Source organism: Mugil cephalus, chromosome 1, assembly GCF_022458985.1.
Source record: "Mugil cephalus isolate CIBA_MC_2020 chromosome 1, CIBA_Mcephalus_1.1, whole genome shotgun sequence".
NCBI classification, from domain to species: Eukaryota; Metazoa; Chordata; class Actinopteri; order Mugiliformes; family Mugilidae; genus Mugil; species Mugil cephalus.
In genome coordinates, this window is record NC_061770.1 from 6244076 (window position 1) to 6258207 (window position 14132).

At 39.6% G+C, this 14132-nt stretch overlaps 2 protein-coding genes across 2 annotated transcripts; both read left to right on the top strand.

The window, feature by feature from the left end:
• On the top strand, positions 1-5655 carry ccn5 (cellular communication network factor 5). Its single transcript, XM_047577953.1, has 5 exons — positions 1-282; positions 1045-1261; positions 1744-1992; positions 3846-4087; positions 4436-5655. Exons 1-5 carry the CDS (start codon positions 220-222, stop codon positions 4721-4723), a joined length of 1059 nt encoding a protein of 352 aa, XP_047433909.1. The 5' UTR covers positions 1-219; the 3' UTR covers positions 4724-5655.
• A 138-nt stretch (positions 5656-5793) lies between these two features.
• On the top strand, positions 5794-7994 carry si:dkey-78k11.9 (P2Y purinoceptor 1). The gene has a single exon (XM_047578079.1). It carries the CDS (start codon positions 6713-6715, stop codon positions 7679-7681), a length of 969 nt encoding a protein of 322 aa, XP_047434035.1. The 5' UTR covers positions 5794-6712; the 3' UTR covers positions 7682-7994.
• The last annotated feature ends 6138 nt before the right edge of the window (positions 7995-14132 follow it).

A 14132-nucleotide genomic window follows, 5' to 3' on the forward strand; every position in this document is an offset into this window, starting at 1 on the left:
TTGGTAGTGGAAATGGGCAGCAGGGAGGAGGAATGTGAAACATTTCTGATGCTGGTCCAGTGGCTGTTTACACGGTAGTCAGTCCGTGACATCAGAGTCCAGACTTTATAAATGTCAGTAGGCGCAAAAATGTGCAGTTAGCAAACAGCTGCCCTGGTTGCACCACACCGTCACACAGGTTAGAGAGACAGACTGAGCTCCATCCACCACACAAGCCCCATGGACCGACTGCTGTGTAACTGTGTGATTGCTCTGGCTGTACTGCTGTTTGTGACTACACAGGTGAGGCCTGCTCCGTCTTGTTTACAATAGTTAGGGTCAGTGTGTCAGAAACTTTACTGCAGGTGTGCAATTATGAACAATGTCATTAATATCTTTTTATATCTTTTTTATATTTTCACTTTATTGCTTTACATGATCAAAATACTGTAGGAAATGATAGAGGCAGTGAGTGGTCATTCACAAATGAGAGTGATACAGTGATTGCATTAAATATTCATTTGTGTGTGCTGGAAGAGAGAAAACATTTACCTGACTGGAAATGATCATGAGAAGAGGTGCTTTTTTTTTTGTCCAGAATCTCACAATAATCAGTTTATGATTAGACGAGATGCAAAGAGAAATTACTTACAGTATTAAATATTATGTGTGAACAATGTTTACCTTTTTATTACCTGCCAATGAACTTTTAATGGTAGCGTCCCAGCAGCGTATGTTTATACTGTTAAGCATTACCTCCCTAGGAACTGTGTGGGAAAAAAAATCTGTCCACTGTACTTCTTCCCACTATCTTTGTTTAAAAGCCTTGACAAGATTTTTCTGGTAAAGCGAGACTGCGCTTGTCCAGACCTCATCTGTGATTTGGCTCAATGAGACAGATGTAATTGGAAACAGTGGTTTGGTCTGACTGTGTGGGATGTTGATGCAGCGACTCGGTTTAATACAGCGTTTTCTTTACCCTGTCTTTTTCATTTAAATGTGGTGATAATAATAGTAATGTTGATCAGTATCTTCCAACTTGTTCCTGTGTGTTTCTCCCTCCAGGTGCTGTGTCAGCTGTGTGACAGACCCTGCATTTGCCCCGGTCCTCCCCCTCAGTGTCTCACAGGAGTCCCTCTGGTGCTGGATGGGTGCCGGTGTTGCCAGGTGTGTGCCCGACAGCGAGGCGAGCCCTGCACTGAGATGTTTCCCTGTGACAGCCAGAGAGGACTGCAGTGTGACTACAGTGCCAGCTTCCCTGGAGACCCTGGGGAGTGTGTCAGTGAGTGCCTCTTCTAATGAGTAAACAGCTGGGCACATGTCTGAGTGGGTAGGACAGATTGGAGGAAACACTGGGAGGGGGTGGTGAAGTCTCGGCCTGTTTGCATGAGAGGGACATACAGACAGTTAATGTTTAGAGTCTGCTCAGTCGAGCAGGACGGCCTGCTGGACGGCACGGATCTGCCAGAAGTCCAAAGTGTTTCAACTTTTATTTCCAGGGCTGCTGTTGACACGTTTCCTCTAATGACTGTGCCCTGAGCATGATAGACTGCAGAGACAACACTCCTCAGTTTGTCAGCAGAGAGGTCTGCTTTCCAGTGAAGCTACATAACCATTGGCAGGAACAGCAGCTCCTGTGTTCTTACCTCTCTCTGTCATTTCACTCTGCTAATTTAATCACTTCACTTCCTGATTAAGTTTCCCACATCAGTCCAAGGCGCAGGTGCGGTTGAGCAATGACGGCGTCTATGCTGTGTCTTGCAGGTCAGGAGGATCTGGGCTGTGAAGTCAACGGCATTACTTACCAGGAGGGCCAGTCGTTTCAGCCCTCCTGTGACTCTTACTGCCACTGCAGGGGCGGAGGGGTGTCCTGTGTGCCCGCATGTCCCTTGAATGTGCGTCTACCCACTCCGGACTGTCCCAACCCGCAATTTGTCCGGCTACCGGGGAAGTGCTGCAGGGAATGGGTGTGTGAAAACCTCGATAACACAGTCATTCAGGATGCCATTACAGGTAAACACCACAGGTGGATGGAAGCTTGGATGCATGAGTGTGACATCAAACAGGCATTGATATATCTGTATTTAAATTGTAAAGTAGCAACACTGAGGACAGACTTGGATGGAATAGTTTGACATTTTGAAAGTGTGCTTTGTGAGTTAGAGATGAAACCTCAGGGAGAAATGTCAACATGTAGCTGTGTCCAGAGGGCCACGTTGCCATGCTAAGCCAAGATAATCTGCTTCTTGGTTGTAGTTTCGTACTGAATGAACAAACTTAAACTGTCTCCAAAAAAAGCAAATAAATGTGCTTCCCAAAATGTTCCTTATAATCTTTACATCAGAGCCCGATAGTTACCACATATTTTCCAGTGTCTGGGTGCCAGAGCCAGACATATCTCCACATGACTGCATTTCTCAGATTTAGTTCTTGCTTATTGATGATCCGTCCATATGTAACATAATCCTTCATTCATTTTTATGAGCTTTGTCACTGGTGGTCATGTCTGGCAGTTTTTACTGGACCATTTTTGTATTAAACCTGGGTGTGTCTGGCCAAAGGAAAACTCCCAAAGCTCTAATATGAGCCACATCTTTTAGGTCAAACATGTTTTTTCCTCCTCAGTGCCCATGTTTCCTAGTTTCATAACAGCAACCACACTGACAATTAAATATCTGCAGCCATGTAGAGATTACATTACTCCATTAAAAGGGAAGTGTGTGAGTGTGCATGAGCATGAGGCGGGTGTTAGGGAAGTGAAGCCAGTCTAAAAACATCTGGAATTCCAAACACTGTCTGAGTCAAACTACGTTATGGGAACAGCAAAGAACATTTTGTTCCTGAATACAAAACATGCTATGCTTGAAGATCGGCTAATTGTTATGACTTCTACATGTTAGTTTTGGGAAGGACATTTTATTTGGATTAGTATCCAATTTTTCAAAAAAAAAAATCCATGGATTGGGTTTGGGATTTTTTTGGTGCTTAAAAAATTAAATGAGACAAGTTCAGAGTTGAACTTGAAAGTGAGTTACAGAGGTGAGTGGCTTCAGTGGCCATTGGATTTATTTGCTTGGATCAGAGGTCCTGTTCTGAAATATAATGTAGGGAAACATTACCTGTGGCATGTCTACTGCTGTCAGTATACCTCTAATGTCATAGAGGGCAGGGAGGACTTGGTGTTTTAAAGATGCCCTGTTATACTTATTTGCAGGTTTATACCTTTATTGTGCACACATTTTAGCTCCTGTATCTTTATGAGCCCCCTCCCGAAAAGCACATTATGCTCTGATTGGACAGCTGGCCCACACTCTTGTTTTTGGTCAACTACATACAGCTAGCCAAACTGCAAGGATCTGTATTATATAAAGCCACATGTTGTGAACCCATATCAACTCCAGCAGTGGCTGTGACACACACATGGAGACAATTAAAGCCCTTTAAAACACTTAATACTTGACTGGCTGTCTGGCATCAAATCTCAGTCAAACTAACTAAACATTCAACATTCACATGCTTTTATGTAGCTTAGTTTTTCTAAAAATAAGTTTCGGTGCATAGCTATATAAACCACCATTACTAAAGTTTACTGCAAATAAACACCCATAAATCCAAACATATCTCAAAGAAAGAGCCTCAATGCCTACAACTGCACACCACACCAAGATCATAACGTAATGTTCTTACATTTTATTCAATTGTATTCAATCTATACTAAGCTTGCTAACAGTCTATTAGCTGTAGCTTTGTCTTTTCATCTAGCAACACGTATTAAAAAGCTTGGAATCACTTCATGCATGCTTGATGTAACAACAACCATGGATACAAGTGAAACTTCTTGTTCTTGTCATTGTTCTGTCCTCCAGCCGCGAGACAACACCGGCTGTGGCCGTCTCTGCCGAGGGATCACCCTCTAAATAAACCGGTGCTACCTGCCTCCACCTGTGTGGAGCAGAGCACTCAATGGAGTGCCTGTTCCCAGAACTGCGGGGCTGGAGTCTCCACACGGGTTTCAAACCAGAATCCCGCCTGTAAGCTGCAAATGGAAACTCGACTTTGTAAAGTGCGGCCTTGTCAAGCTGTTCAGCCTGCTCTCAGAAAACCCATGGTGAGCTCCAACATGAGTACTTATCGCTGCATGCTATGAGATTTTATCGACATTATTTTCTGTCACAGCCGTGAGTAACACTTGATACACACAAAATGTGGTGAGGTTTTACATAACAAGATTTGAGAATAAATACATACACACATTTTGCACCTGATGCATCTATGTAGATACCACAAAGCGGACGTTACTGATGATTACTTATCAACAAACATATCTCACAGACAGAGCTGCTGTACACACAAGTCTAAAATTAAACACTTGGTTTCCGTCACAACTACTTTGATGTTGTTGATTTTGTATAGGCCTTGATGAACAAGTTTTGTGTTTCTGTGCGTGTTTTCCCAGTGGGGACAGCAGGGACATTGCAAAGCCAGCTACACGTCACCAGGGCCCATCCGGCTCGTCCACCAGGGCTGCTACAGCACTCGGGCTTACAAGCTCCGCTACTGCGGGCAGTGCACCGACTCACGGTGCTGCACACCGTACCAAACCACCACCGCTGAGGTGACCTTCCGCTGCCCAACTGGCCGACTGCTGCAGCGAGCTGTGATGATGATACACTCTTGTGTGTGTCATAACAGCTGCCCCCACGCACCGTACACTAATCCTGCTCTGTGGGGATACAGGCCCTGATTGGCCTGATGAAGCACTGACTCACTGAAATTAATAAGACTTCAGAGACTGATTTTAAGGGCTGGACAGAAACTTTAAGTAACCCCATGTGGATCAACAATAAACGAAGAAATGGACCCTGAAAGAGAAAAGATTGTTTTAGGGACTGTGACTGAGTTTGGTGAAAGTTGCTCTCCAAACATGGACTAACATTGTCTGCACTTATTTACTTCTCATACATATATGTGTGCACCTCCAAAAGCATTATGCTGATTTTTGATTTTATCCAAATGTTGAAATTGACAAATGGAGCGAACAAACAGACATTATATTCATATATGTCATATTTACCAGAAAAGTGCTTTACAAGAAACATGAAACATGCAGATAGAAAGTACAGCGAAGGCAAAATACTCAAAATGCTTAGACTACAAAGTTAAAATTGAAAATGAGTTGAACTGATTTTTGTTAAAAAAAAAAAAATCTTTTAAAATGTGCACTGATTTGGTTTCCCACAGATTTTTCTTCTTTTTTTCCCTTTAAAAAATCCGATGTTGCCATTTGCCTCACCTTGAAAACCCTGAATCACTCATGTGGACCTTTTAACCTTAGGCTTGGTCTTTTCTCCAGGATTCACTTTTGAAAATTCACTTTAAGCAACACGTCTCTGTCTGGACCAATAATTATCAATTGAAGGCAGTTGACCTTGGTTAAGAGCAAGTTTCAGTGAATTTAAAAGTATTTGTTGATGTACATATGTTCCACAGGATGACTCCAACCTTTGTGTTGACAGATATTTTTCTCTGATGTGAACAATGCAACTTTGACCCTTGTACAGTTTTGTTGATAGACAGATGACTTTGCACTTATTTCTTCAGTTTGTGATTTATTGTAAATATTTCTTTACAGATGGTTCTTGTGTATATTGAAAAGTGTTAATATTGTGTCCTACATTTCCCTCTTTGTGTTTCTGATTTGTACTTTATTTATGTATCATTTCTCAACATTTCACGTCCACACTCATGAATATTTGATATCAGTACACGTCTTCATCTTCCTGATGAGCTGTTTGGAAGTAGTCTGAAGCACATACAACTACACTGCAGAACACTTTCAAGTCCTCTTTACAGTTCTGCATTGAAGTGTTCCCTGTGCATCATAAGGTTAATCAGAAGTCAAACCAAGTGGCCTGCCATCTAGTGTTGCTGCAGATATCTGCAATGAGATTTACACTATTTTGTGGTGAAGAGACAAACTCTGCCTCTGTCAAAGGTTCTAACTTTTAAATTTAAATATGATTAATAATATAATATATTTAATATATAATATATTTTATAATTATTACAGTATGGATTAGAAAGATTAGAAAGAACAAATTAACAAGATATTTGGTTCTATTTAGGTTTCCATTCAGATGTTTAGTAACAAAATGGCTAATAACCAATATGAAATATTTTACTCAATGACTTAATTACAAATAAAGCCAACAATATGAAAACATCTATTAAATAGAAGTAAGCACAGATTTTCATTACAACAATACGCTGACTGTGGGCACTAACAAACCTTGTTGACATTACCAGTTACACAGAAAAATACCACGTACACAGGATGTGGTCAACCATACTATACCGGATTTACAACTGTCAGCTGTATTAAAGATTCTAGTGCCTCTTTAGATGCAGGTTAATTTACCCACTAACAGAATATAGCCAGATACAACGTAATATATGTTTAAACTTACAAGTTTGGGGTGTTATTAGAGTCATACACTGCAGAAATAACACTTAGTTTAGCTTCTGTTTCTAATCTCTTTAACTTTCATTTTCGATTATCTCTTGATAAGCAGCCAGCCATAATTTCCTGAATACCTACTCATGCGAGCGTATAATGGGTGTGTGAATTTAAACAGGAAGTCTCTAAATCATGTGTCTGTAATTTTCCGTGTGCATGTAAAGAACACAAAGACATTCATCAAGAGGAGTATTAACAACTGCTGTCTACAAGAGAATGAATACCACGTCTTGTCAAAGTATCAGCTTTGATTTTGGAGGTAAATTCCTTCCTCCTGTCTACATCTTAGTTTTCATCATCGGACTGGGAGCCAATGGATGGGGACTGAGGTCAATGCAGCGCAACTGGACAAAACTGGGAAATGTCAACATTTTTGTTCTCAACCTTGGACTTGCAGACATTTTGTATCTGCTCACACTCCCGTTTCTGATGGTGTACCACTTTATGAAAAGTAACTGGATCTTTGGAGATGCATTTTGCAAGGTGACAAGATTCTTCTTTAACATGAATCTATATGGCAGCATCGGCTTCCTCACCTGTATAAGTGTCTACAGGTACCTGTCCATCGTCTATCCAATGAGGATGAAAGGAAGAATCACTGTCACCCACTCTGTGGCTATCTCAGTCATGGTTTGGTTGTTGGTGAGTGTTCAGTGTGTTCCAGATATGTTCTTCGTCAAAACAAAATACAAGAACAACACCGCAACATGTTATGAAACCACCACTATGGACCATGTTGAGGAATACCTGAAATACAGTCTTGGAAGGACAATCACTGGATTTTGCATCCCGTTCCTCATCATCCTGGGCTGCTATGGACATGTGATTGTTGTTCTCTGCCGCACTAACACAATTGAAAAGGTACTGAAACAAAGAAGCTTGAAGTTGTTGTTCATTTTGATTCTTCTCTTCTCCGTTTGTTACATCCCCTATCATGTACTGAAGAATCTCAACCTCTGGTCAAGAGTTCTCGCCAAGCTGAATAAATGCTCTGAATGGTCTAACAAAGTCTACATTTCTCATCAGTTAAGTCGTGGCCTTGTGTGTCTGAACAGTGCTCTGAACCCTCTAGTTTACCTCCATGTGAATGAGGATATTATTACTCAGCTCAGACAATTCTTCCAACGTGCTCGGCAAGCTGTCACGCGGCTGTCCTTTGCCTCCAGTCAAGCACATGTGGTTTAAATTTGAAATGCGTGAAATTTGTCTGTTGTATTGCATCATCTGTCTGTGACTTTTACCAGTGTGTGAGTTGTTTTGTGATCTCTTATAACTGCTTGCTTGAAAGTCTTGCTGTTTTGCTGACTTTGTGTTTTAGCATTCAATTTGTTCAGACTTCAAGGTCAACTCAGATTTGACACAGTCAACATAAAACAGCTCTGTTCAATAATGTATTAAACTGAGTGTGAAAGCTTAATGGAGATCCGCACCCACTATACTGCAGAACATGGTGTGATATGTGTAATGTAGCAGCAAATAAAATGTTAGTCTCCACTAGCATCAGACATTGTGTTTTATTTTATTGTCAAACCATGTCAGTAATCTGCATCATACAAACAACAATCATACAACAGACACTTACAGAACCAGACACAGACACAGACAGACAGTATTGAATCAGACATGGACCAAGAACCCAGAGAGTATGTATCAGATTAAGAAAACTATTTAGGCTATGTGAGTGCACGTCCTTCAATGTTTTTTTTAGGATATTACAATATTGAAAGTGAAAGGCCTACCTTCCTGAAGAGAGACTTGTTAGGTTTTACTGTACTTCCTTTTGCATGTGTCCACGTTGTAAAACAGAAAACAGTAAAACAGTAAAACTGTTTTGGAACTAAGAAATGGTCTTATATGATAGAAGTTTAATAGATTGAAGTTAATGGTGTTTGTGCTTTAAATGATTGATTGTTTTAAAGATAGTTGAACTCTCCTACTACATCAAGTCTCCCTCCATTGACCGCTACAGATGGTTGAACGCCCACTGCTGACTGACAAGAGAAGAACATGCAAACAGTCTTTTAGTGTAGTCAATGAGTCAATGAGATACAGGAGTCAGTGTTGCTGATAAATTTGCAGCAGCTTCTTGTTTTGTTTTTGCATGTACATATAGTACTGAATCATCAGCATAAAGTTTCAGATTAACATTTGCAAATTTTAGGTAGGTCATTTACATAGAGATTAAAAAGAATCGACCCAAGAATTGAACCTTGGGGTACACCAGTTGAGCAGCTGAGGTAAGGCGGCATTGAGTTTCCAATCTGCACAGTCTGTTTTCTATTTGATAGATATGATCTCATCCAGCTGAGTGCTCCATCAGAAAAGTTGAAGAGGGGCAGTTTTGAAAAGAGAATGTTATGGTTTAATGAGTCAAAAGCTCTTTTCACGTCCAAGAAAACAACTCCTACATAACCATCCTGATACAGAAAACCTTTGATGTTCTCATGAAAATAAAAAAAAATTGCTGTCTTGGTTGAAGGCAGCATAGCGGATCAGTGGTTAGTACTGATGCTTGGTGGAGTTTGCATGTTCTCCCTGTGTCTGTGTGGGTACTCTGGCTTCCTCCTACTTCCAAAGAAAATGCATGTTAGACTAATTGGTGATTCTAAAGAAAATGCTCCACCCTAGGTGTGAGTGTGAATGGTTGTTTGTCTATGTGTTAGCTCTGCGATAGACTGGCAACTTGTCCAGGGTGTAACCTGCCTCTTGCCCAGTGACAGCTAGGATAGGCCCCAGCAGGGATAGGCTCCCACAGGTATAGTCTCCAGCAAACCCCGGGACCCGGGGAGATGTCTTGGTTGAGTGGTGTTTACATAATCTGAACTGCATTGGATGGAGCGGGTTATGCCCTTTATTGACATGATCTGTTAACTGCAGTGCAATCCATTTCTCTGCCATTTTTGAAATGACTGGCAAAATACTTATCGCCCGATAAGTCTCTGGAGATGTCTCTGACCCATTCATCCGTCTAGACATCGACTGTAATTTATAAGTAACTGAAGCTGTCACAAATTGCCCTCCGACATGTCGTGGAGTGAGGCGGAAAGCAGCAGAGATAATGCCATTATGATAACATAGTTCTTATTTATTTTTTCCCCTTAACTTTAGGGGCTCCGTATATTTGTGAATATTAAATCAATTTTTGTTTTAGATGTCTTGGTTATTCTTGTTGGACCTTGAATTATTTGAGTAAGATTGTGATTATTTGGTAGTAGCTTCGGTTTTTTCCTGTCAGATTTATTGCCCCAGTTACTATTAAAATCACCCAAAACAAGTTTCCCTTTTGAGATCATTGCATTTTAGGATGGTTTTAAGTTAATCATAAAATGTATTTTTAGAGGAGTGAGGTCGATACAAACATATAACAATGAAAGACATTTCAGGAGAAATGATAATGTTGACTCCAGTACATTCATTATCTATTTCTGCTGGCCATTCAGTTAATTTACACTTTAAGTAGCCCTTCACATAAACCAAAAATCCACCCCCTCGCCCTACTCCCCTATCTCTCCTAAACACCTTGTATCCCGAGATATTGATGGCAGCTGTAGGTGATGAAGAAGTTAACCAGCTTTCGGATAAGGCCCAGTAGTAGTCCTTTTGAGTTTAAACGTGATCAACAGATGATCTTAGCATTGTTAAGAGTCTGAAAGAAGGGCATTTTGCGTTGTTTCTTTATCGCTTGATTCAGAGATTTAAGTCTAGTTGTTGGGGTGGAGCATTTGTCCCCATTTAATGTTGTAGTAGGTGAAGATGGTAATTCTGGTATTTCACTGTGTTTTTAATACAGACATAGGTCCATAACACTTGTTAGCATGCTATACCTTATAGCTCTGGTGTGGTAGCAGCTTGAGTCTTAGCGGTGTCAGCTAAACTCTAGCAGACAGTAATCATCTGGTGATTCAAATGACCAAAGAGTCGGCCATTTGTACTCATTAGACTGAGAAGACCCAGTGAGAAGTTGAGGTCTCCCCCTGTATAGTAGTAGTAGTAGTAGTAATTCTGTAGTCAAAACTGCAACTGTAGATCAAAATTGAAGAAGGACCCATTCGCAAAACACACAAGGATATAGGCAGAATTAAATAAAGTTTTACAACTTTAACACGACTTACTGTGACAAACAAAAAGTACTGCCATCAAGAACAGTACCTGCGCTATAAAAGCAATCATAGTTCACTTTGGGCTCAGATAAGTGTGGTCTTTACAGATGCAGACATACATAAAAGAACTGAGTCTACTCTGCACCCGGAAGTCAGCTAGAAGCTAGTAGCATGTGTTTATAGATATGCTGTTGGAGAATGTTGCCAATGTGACAAAACTGGTTTCGCTGCATTTATGCGCACTGCAGAGCAGTGGACACAGGTTTTGATTGCATCCAGATGTTTAAGAGCCTTTCTATATCCATTTGCGTCTGTCTGGGAGTGGAAATGATAGGAAGCATATAAAAGAACACTTACAAAACGCATTTGTGCATCTCCTTACATCTGATGAAAATAATGCATATGTACTCAATTACAGACACGGGTCTACACAGAGTGTTAAGCTTCGGAGCAATCTTAACTGTGATAACTAGGTCTCCCACTGAGATAGTAACCTTCCCAACCTTTAAAAATGTAATCCAGTACAATTACAAGTTACCTGTTAAAAAATGTATCAGTAATCAGTAACTTACTCTAAGTATCACAATATTAGAGTAATGTACCTGATTACTTTTAGTTACTTTTGGATTACGTCAATGTAAAACAGGCAAATAAAGACAAAAGTATTAAGAAGATATAAGGAACAAAAAAAATTAAAACAAGAGGAGTACTTGACTTTGATGTGTCCTCTGGAAAACAAACAGTTCAAATCATCATAAATCATACTATGCCATAGGTTGTAACAAGAATATCTGTAATGATAAGAATTAAATTGATTATTTTTATAATAAATATTATTCTTATAATTAGATGTAAAAAATCATCACTTGAAAGAGGCGTGTAAGGTATTAATATGCTTCAGAGTTACCTACATGTCATTGAATTGCCTGTGACTTGACCAGCATGGCTGTTAACTTTAATTCCAGGTGTGCCAAACATGATCATCTGCTGAAACTCATTTCCTTTGCGTACAGAAGCAGTCAGCCTTAATGGCCTTGTGCCAAAAGCCCTTTCTGGCACGAACTTTCACTGTCACTGAAGACATGACTTGTTTCCCCCTCTAAACCTACCCAAGAAGACCTGGTTATAATTTACAGTAGAACGGGTAAAATGAGGACAGTACAGCGTAAGCATGAATGTAAAACACATGAGACATACAAAACACATATCATATGTTTTCATCATATGTTCCTTTAACTTTGAAGACAGCATTTTCTTTGCCGTAAGGCATAACTTAACTTAGACTGCATCATGGTGTGGTTGCTGTTATCTGATGAAGATGGAAACTCAAAATGGTGAATGAAACTCACATGGCGAATGCAGTTTTACCAGCTGTGACCTCACTTTCCATGGGCAGTGTGGGCACAAAGAGGCATGATCATAGACCCACTGGCATGATCCACGGCCATGGATGGTAAGGGTGGGATTACATGTTTTTTTCCCTGTATTGTAATGTTTTTTGTATCCTGATTATGTAACACCGCTACATGTAATCCATTACTCCCCAAGCCTGTTGACCACAGCTTAGTCGTTCTGCTCCATTTATGTTTGCGGTGAGTAATTTTAGCACTTGACTCAGGGTAAATGTGCATCACCACAAGTTATTTGTACTTGTTCCTTGTTTTACTCATTGAAGTGGATATTGGGATTTTTCATTTCTACATAATGACAAATAATACCCATAATACTTTTTAGCAGAGATGGGGCCTCGAGTCTCTGTGACTTGGACTCGAGTCGACTCGAGTCGCTGTTTTTATGACTTGTGACTTGACTTGACAAAAAATAAAAGACTTGAGACTTGACTAAAGACTCGCGACTTGACTTGACTTGACTTGAGACATGATGACTTGAATGACTTGAGTGTTATTCAGTTTATGTTTTCAGTTTGAATATAAAATTAATAAATTAATTTAAAGAATATCATCGATGACCCGGTAGGAGTGCAGGCTGAGAATGGCGTTGTTATGATTGCATCACTACCCTGTCAATCAGTCATGTCCTCTCTACGTACCTTACGTGTTTATTGGAGAAACCCGCCCTCTCATATTACATATGGATCAACATGTCAGTGGGAGGGGTACCGAGAGTCAATGTTAGGCTTTTGGAATTACCATTTTGACAGCAAAAGACGAACAGCACGGTACATGCGGCATAAACATCTCGGCAGATGACAACTTCCAAAGCCTAGTTGGTAGTTAGCTAACGTTAATACTGTTTGAGATGGACTAATGAAGTAATTATTTCAAAATTGAGTAATTATTACAGGCTAAAACGCTAGTAAATCAAGTAGATATTGCTTAAAAACAGATGATGACATGAATATGGTTTTAAAAATTAGCAAAGTAGGTAAATATAATTTAAAATGTAATAAATATATTTAAACTGTACATGAAATAAATAGGATTTTAAAATGAAGTAATGTTTGGTTAAAAACAGCATATGAAGTTGATTTGGGTTAACAGCTGAGTAAATGAGGTGTGTGTGTAGCTTTAATGCAATGAATATGATGATAAAACTTTAATTTAAGTAAATGTGATTTAGTATGAAGCAAGTTAATAAATAAAAACTACAATTAAGCCTCAAAGAACTATTTTTTTTTATTTTTACCATGTATTATGTTGAATGTTGCAGGTCTGTCTGACCACACAGTACATCCCATTCTTTTGTTTCACAGATATGCAGAGTATGAAAAGACAAGAAACGCCTGCACTGATTGTACACAGCCTGCAATTGCCTTTTTTCTTGTTCTTTGCAAGTCAACTAAAATACTAAACACTATTGGCAGAAGTGACCTTGTTTAGATTGAAATCCGTCAATAAATAATTTTATGAAATCATTTCTGTTTTGTTTGACTCTATGATGTATTTTACTGATTATCAATAATTATAGTGCAAATCCAAATTATTGTCATATTTTTAAACAGGTTGGACACATCGACCAATGATGTTTAGCGACAGTTACTTATATCTTGTCTGTTCAGATTATGAAGTTCAGATTCTGCACGTAAAATTGCAATAATACGGTGATTTGACTTGACTTGACATAACCTGTGACTTGACTTGACTTGCCCAAGAAAAAATGACCTGGGACTTACTTGAGACTTGAAAGTTAAGACTTGAGACTTACTTGAGACTTGCACATGTGTGACTTGATCCCATCTCTGCTTTTTAGTATGTTTTGCTAAAAGAATTTTAATGGACAGTGGACTATACAATATATAATGACATAATGACCCTTCCTTGAGAAAACCACTAATCAGTGAGGCTAACTGGGAAAAAAAGGTTCAATTTGTATAAAGATTGGACTCTGGAGTAATGGAAGAAGGTCATGTTGTCTGATGAGTCCAGATTTACCCTGTTCTAGAGTGACTGGGTGATCAGGGTAAGAAGAGAGGCAGATTAAGTGATGCCCCCATCATGCCTATTGAAACCAGTCTGTGGGGGCATTGCTATGACCAGGTTATTCCATCATAATTGTTTTTCTTCCCTGATGGTACA

What these genes read in the sequence shown, in the direction of transcription:
- ccn5 (XM_047577953.1), top strand. Translation starts at nt 220, where the DNA reads ATGGACCGACTGCTGTGTAACTGTGTGATTGCTCTGGCTGTACTGCTG. An exon ending in TGCTGTTTGTGACTACACAG is followed by an intron (nt 283 to 1,044) that starts GTGAGGCCTGCT and finishes TTCTCCCTCCAG; the next exon opens with GTGCTGTGTCAGCTGTGTGA. An exon ending in AGACCCTGGGGAGTGTGTCA is followed by an intron (nt 1,262 to 1,743) that starts GTGAGTGCCTCT and finishes TGTGTCTTGCAG; the next exon opens with GTCAGGAGGATCTGGGCTGT.
- si:dkey-78k11.9 (XM_047578079.1), top strand. Translation starts at nt 6,713, where the DNA reads ATGAATACCACGTCTTGTCAAAGTATCAGCTTTGATTTTGGAGGTAAA.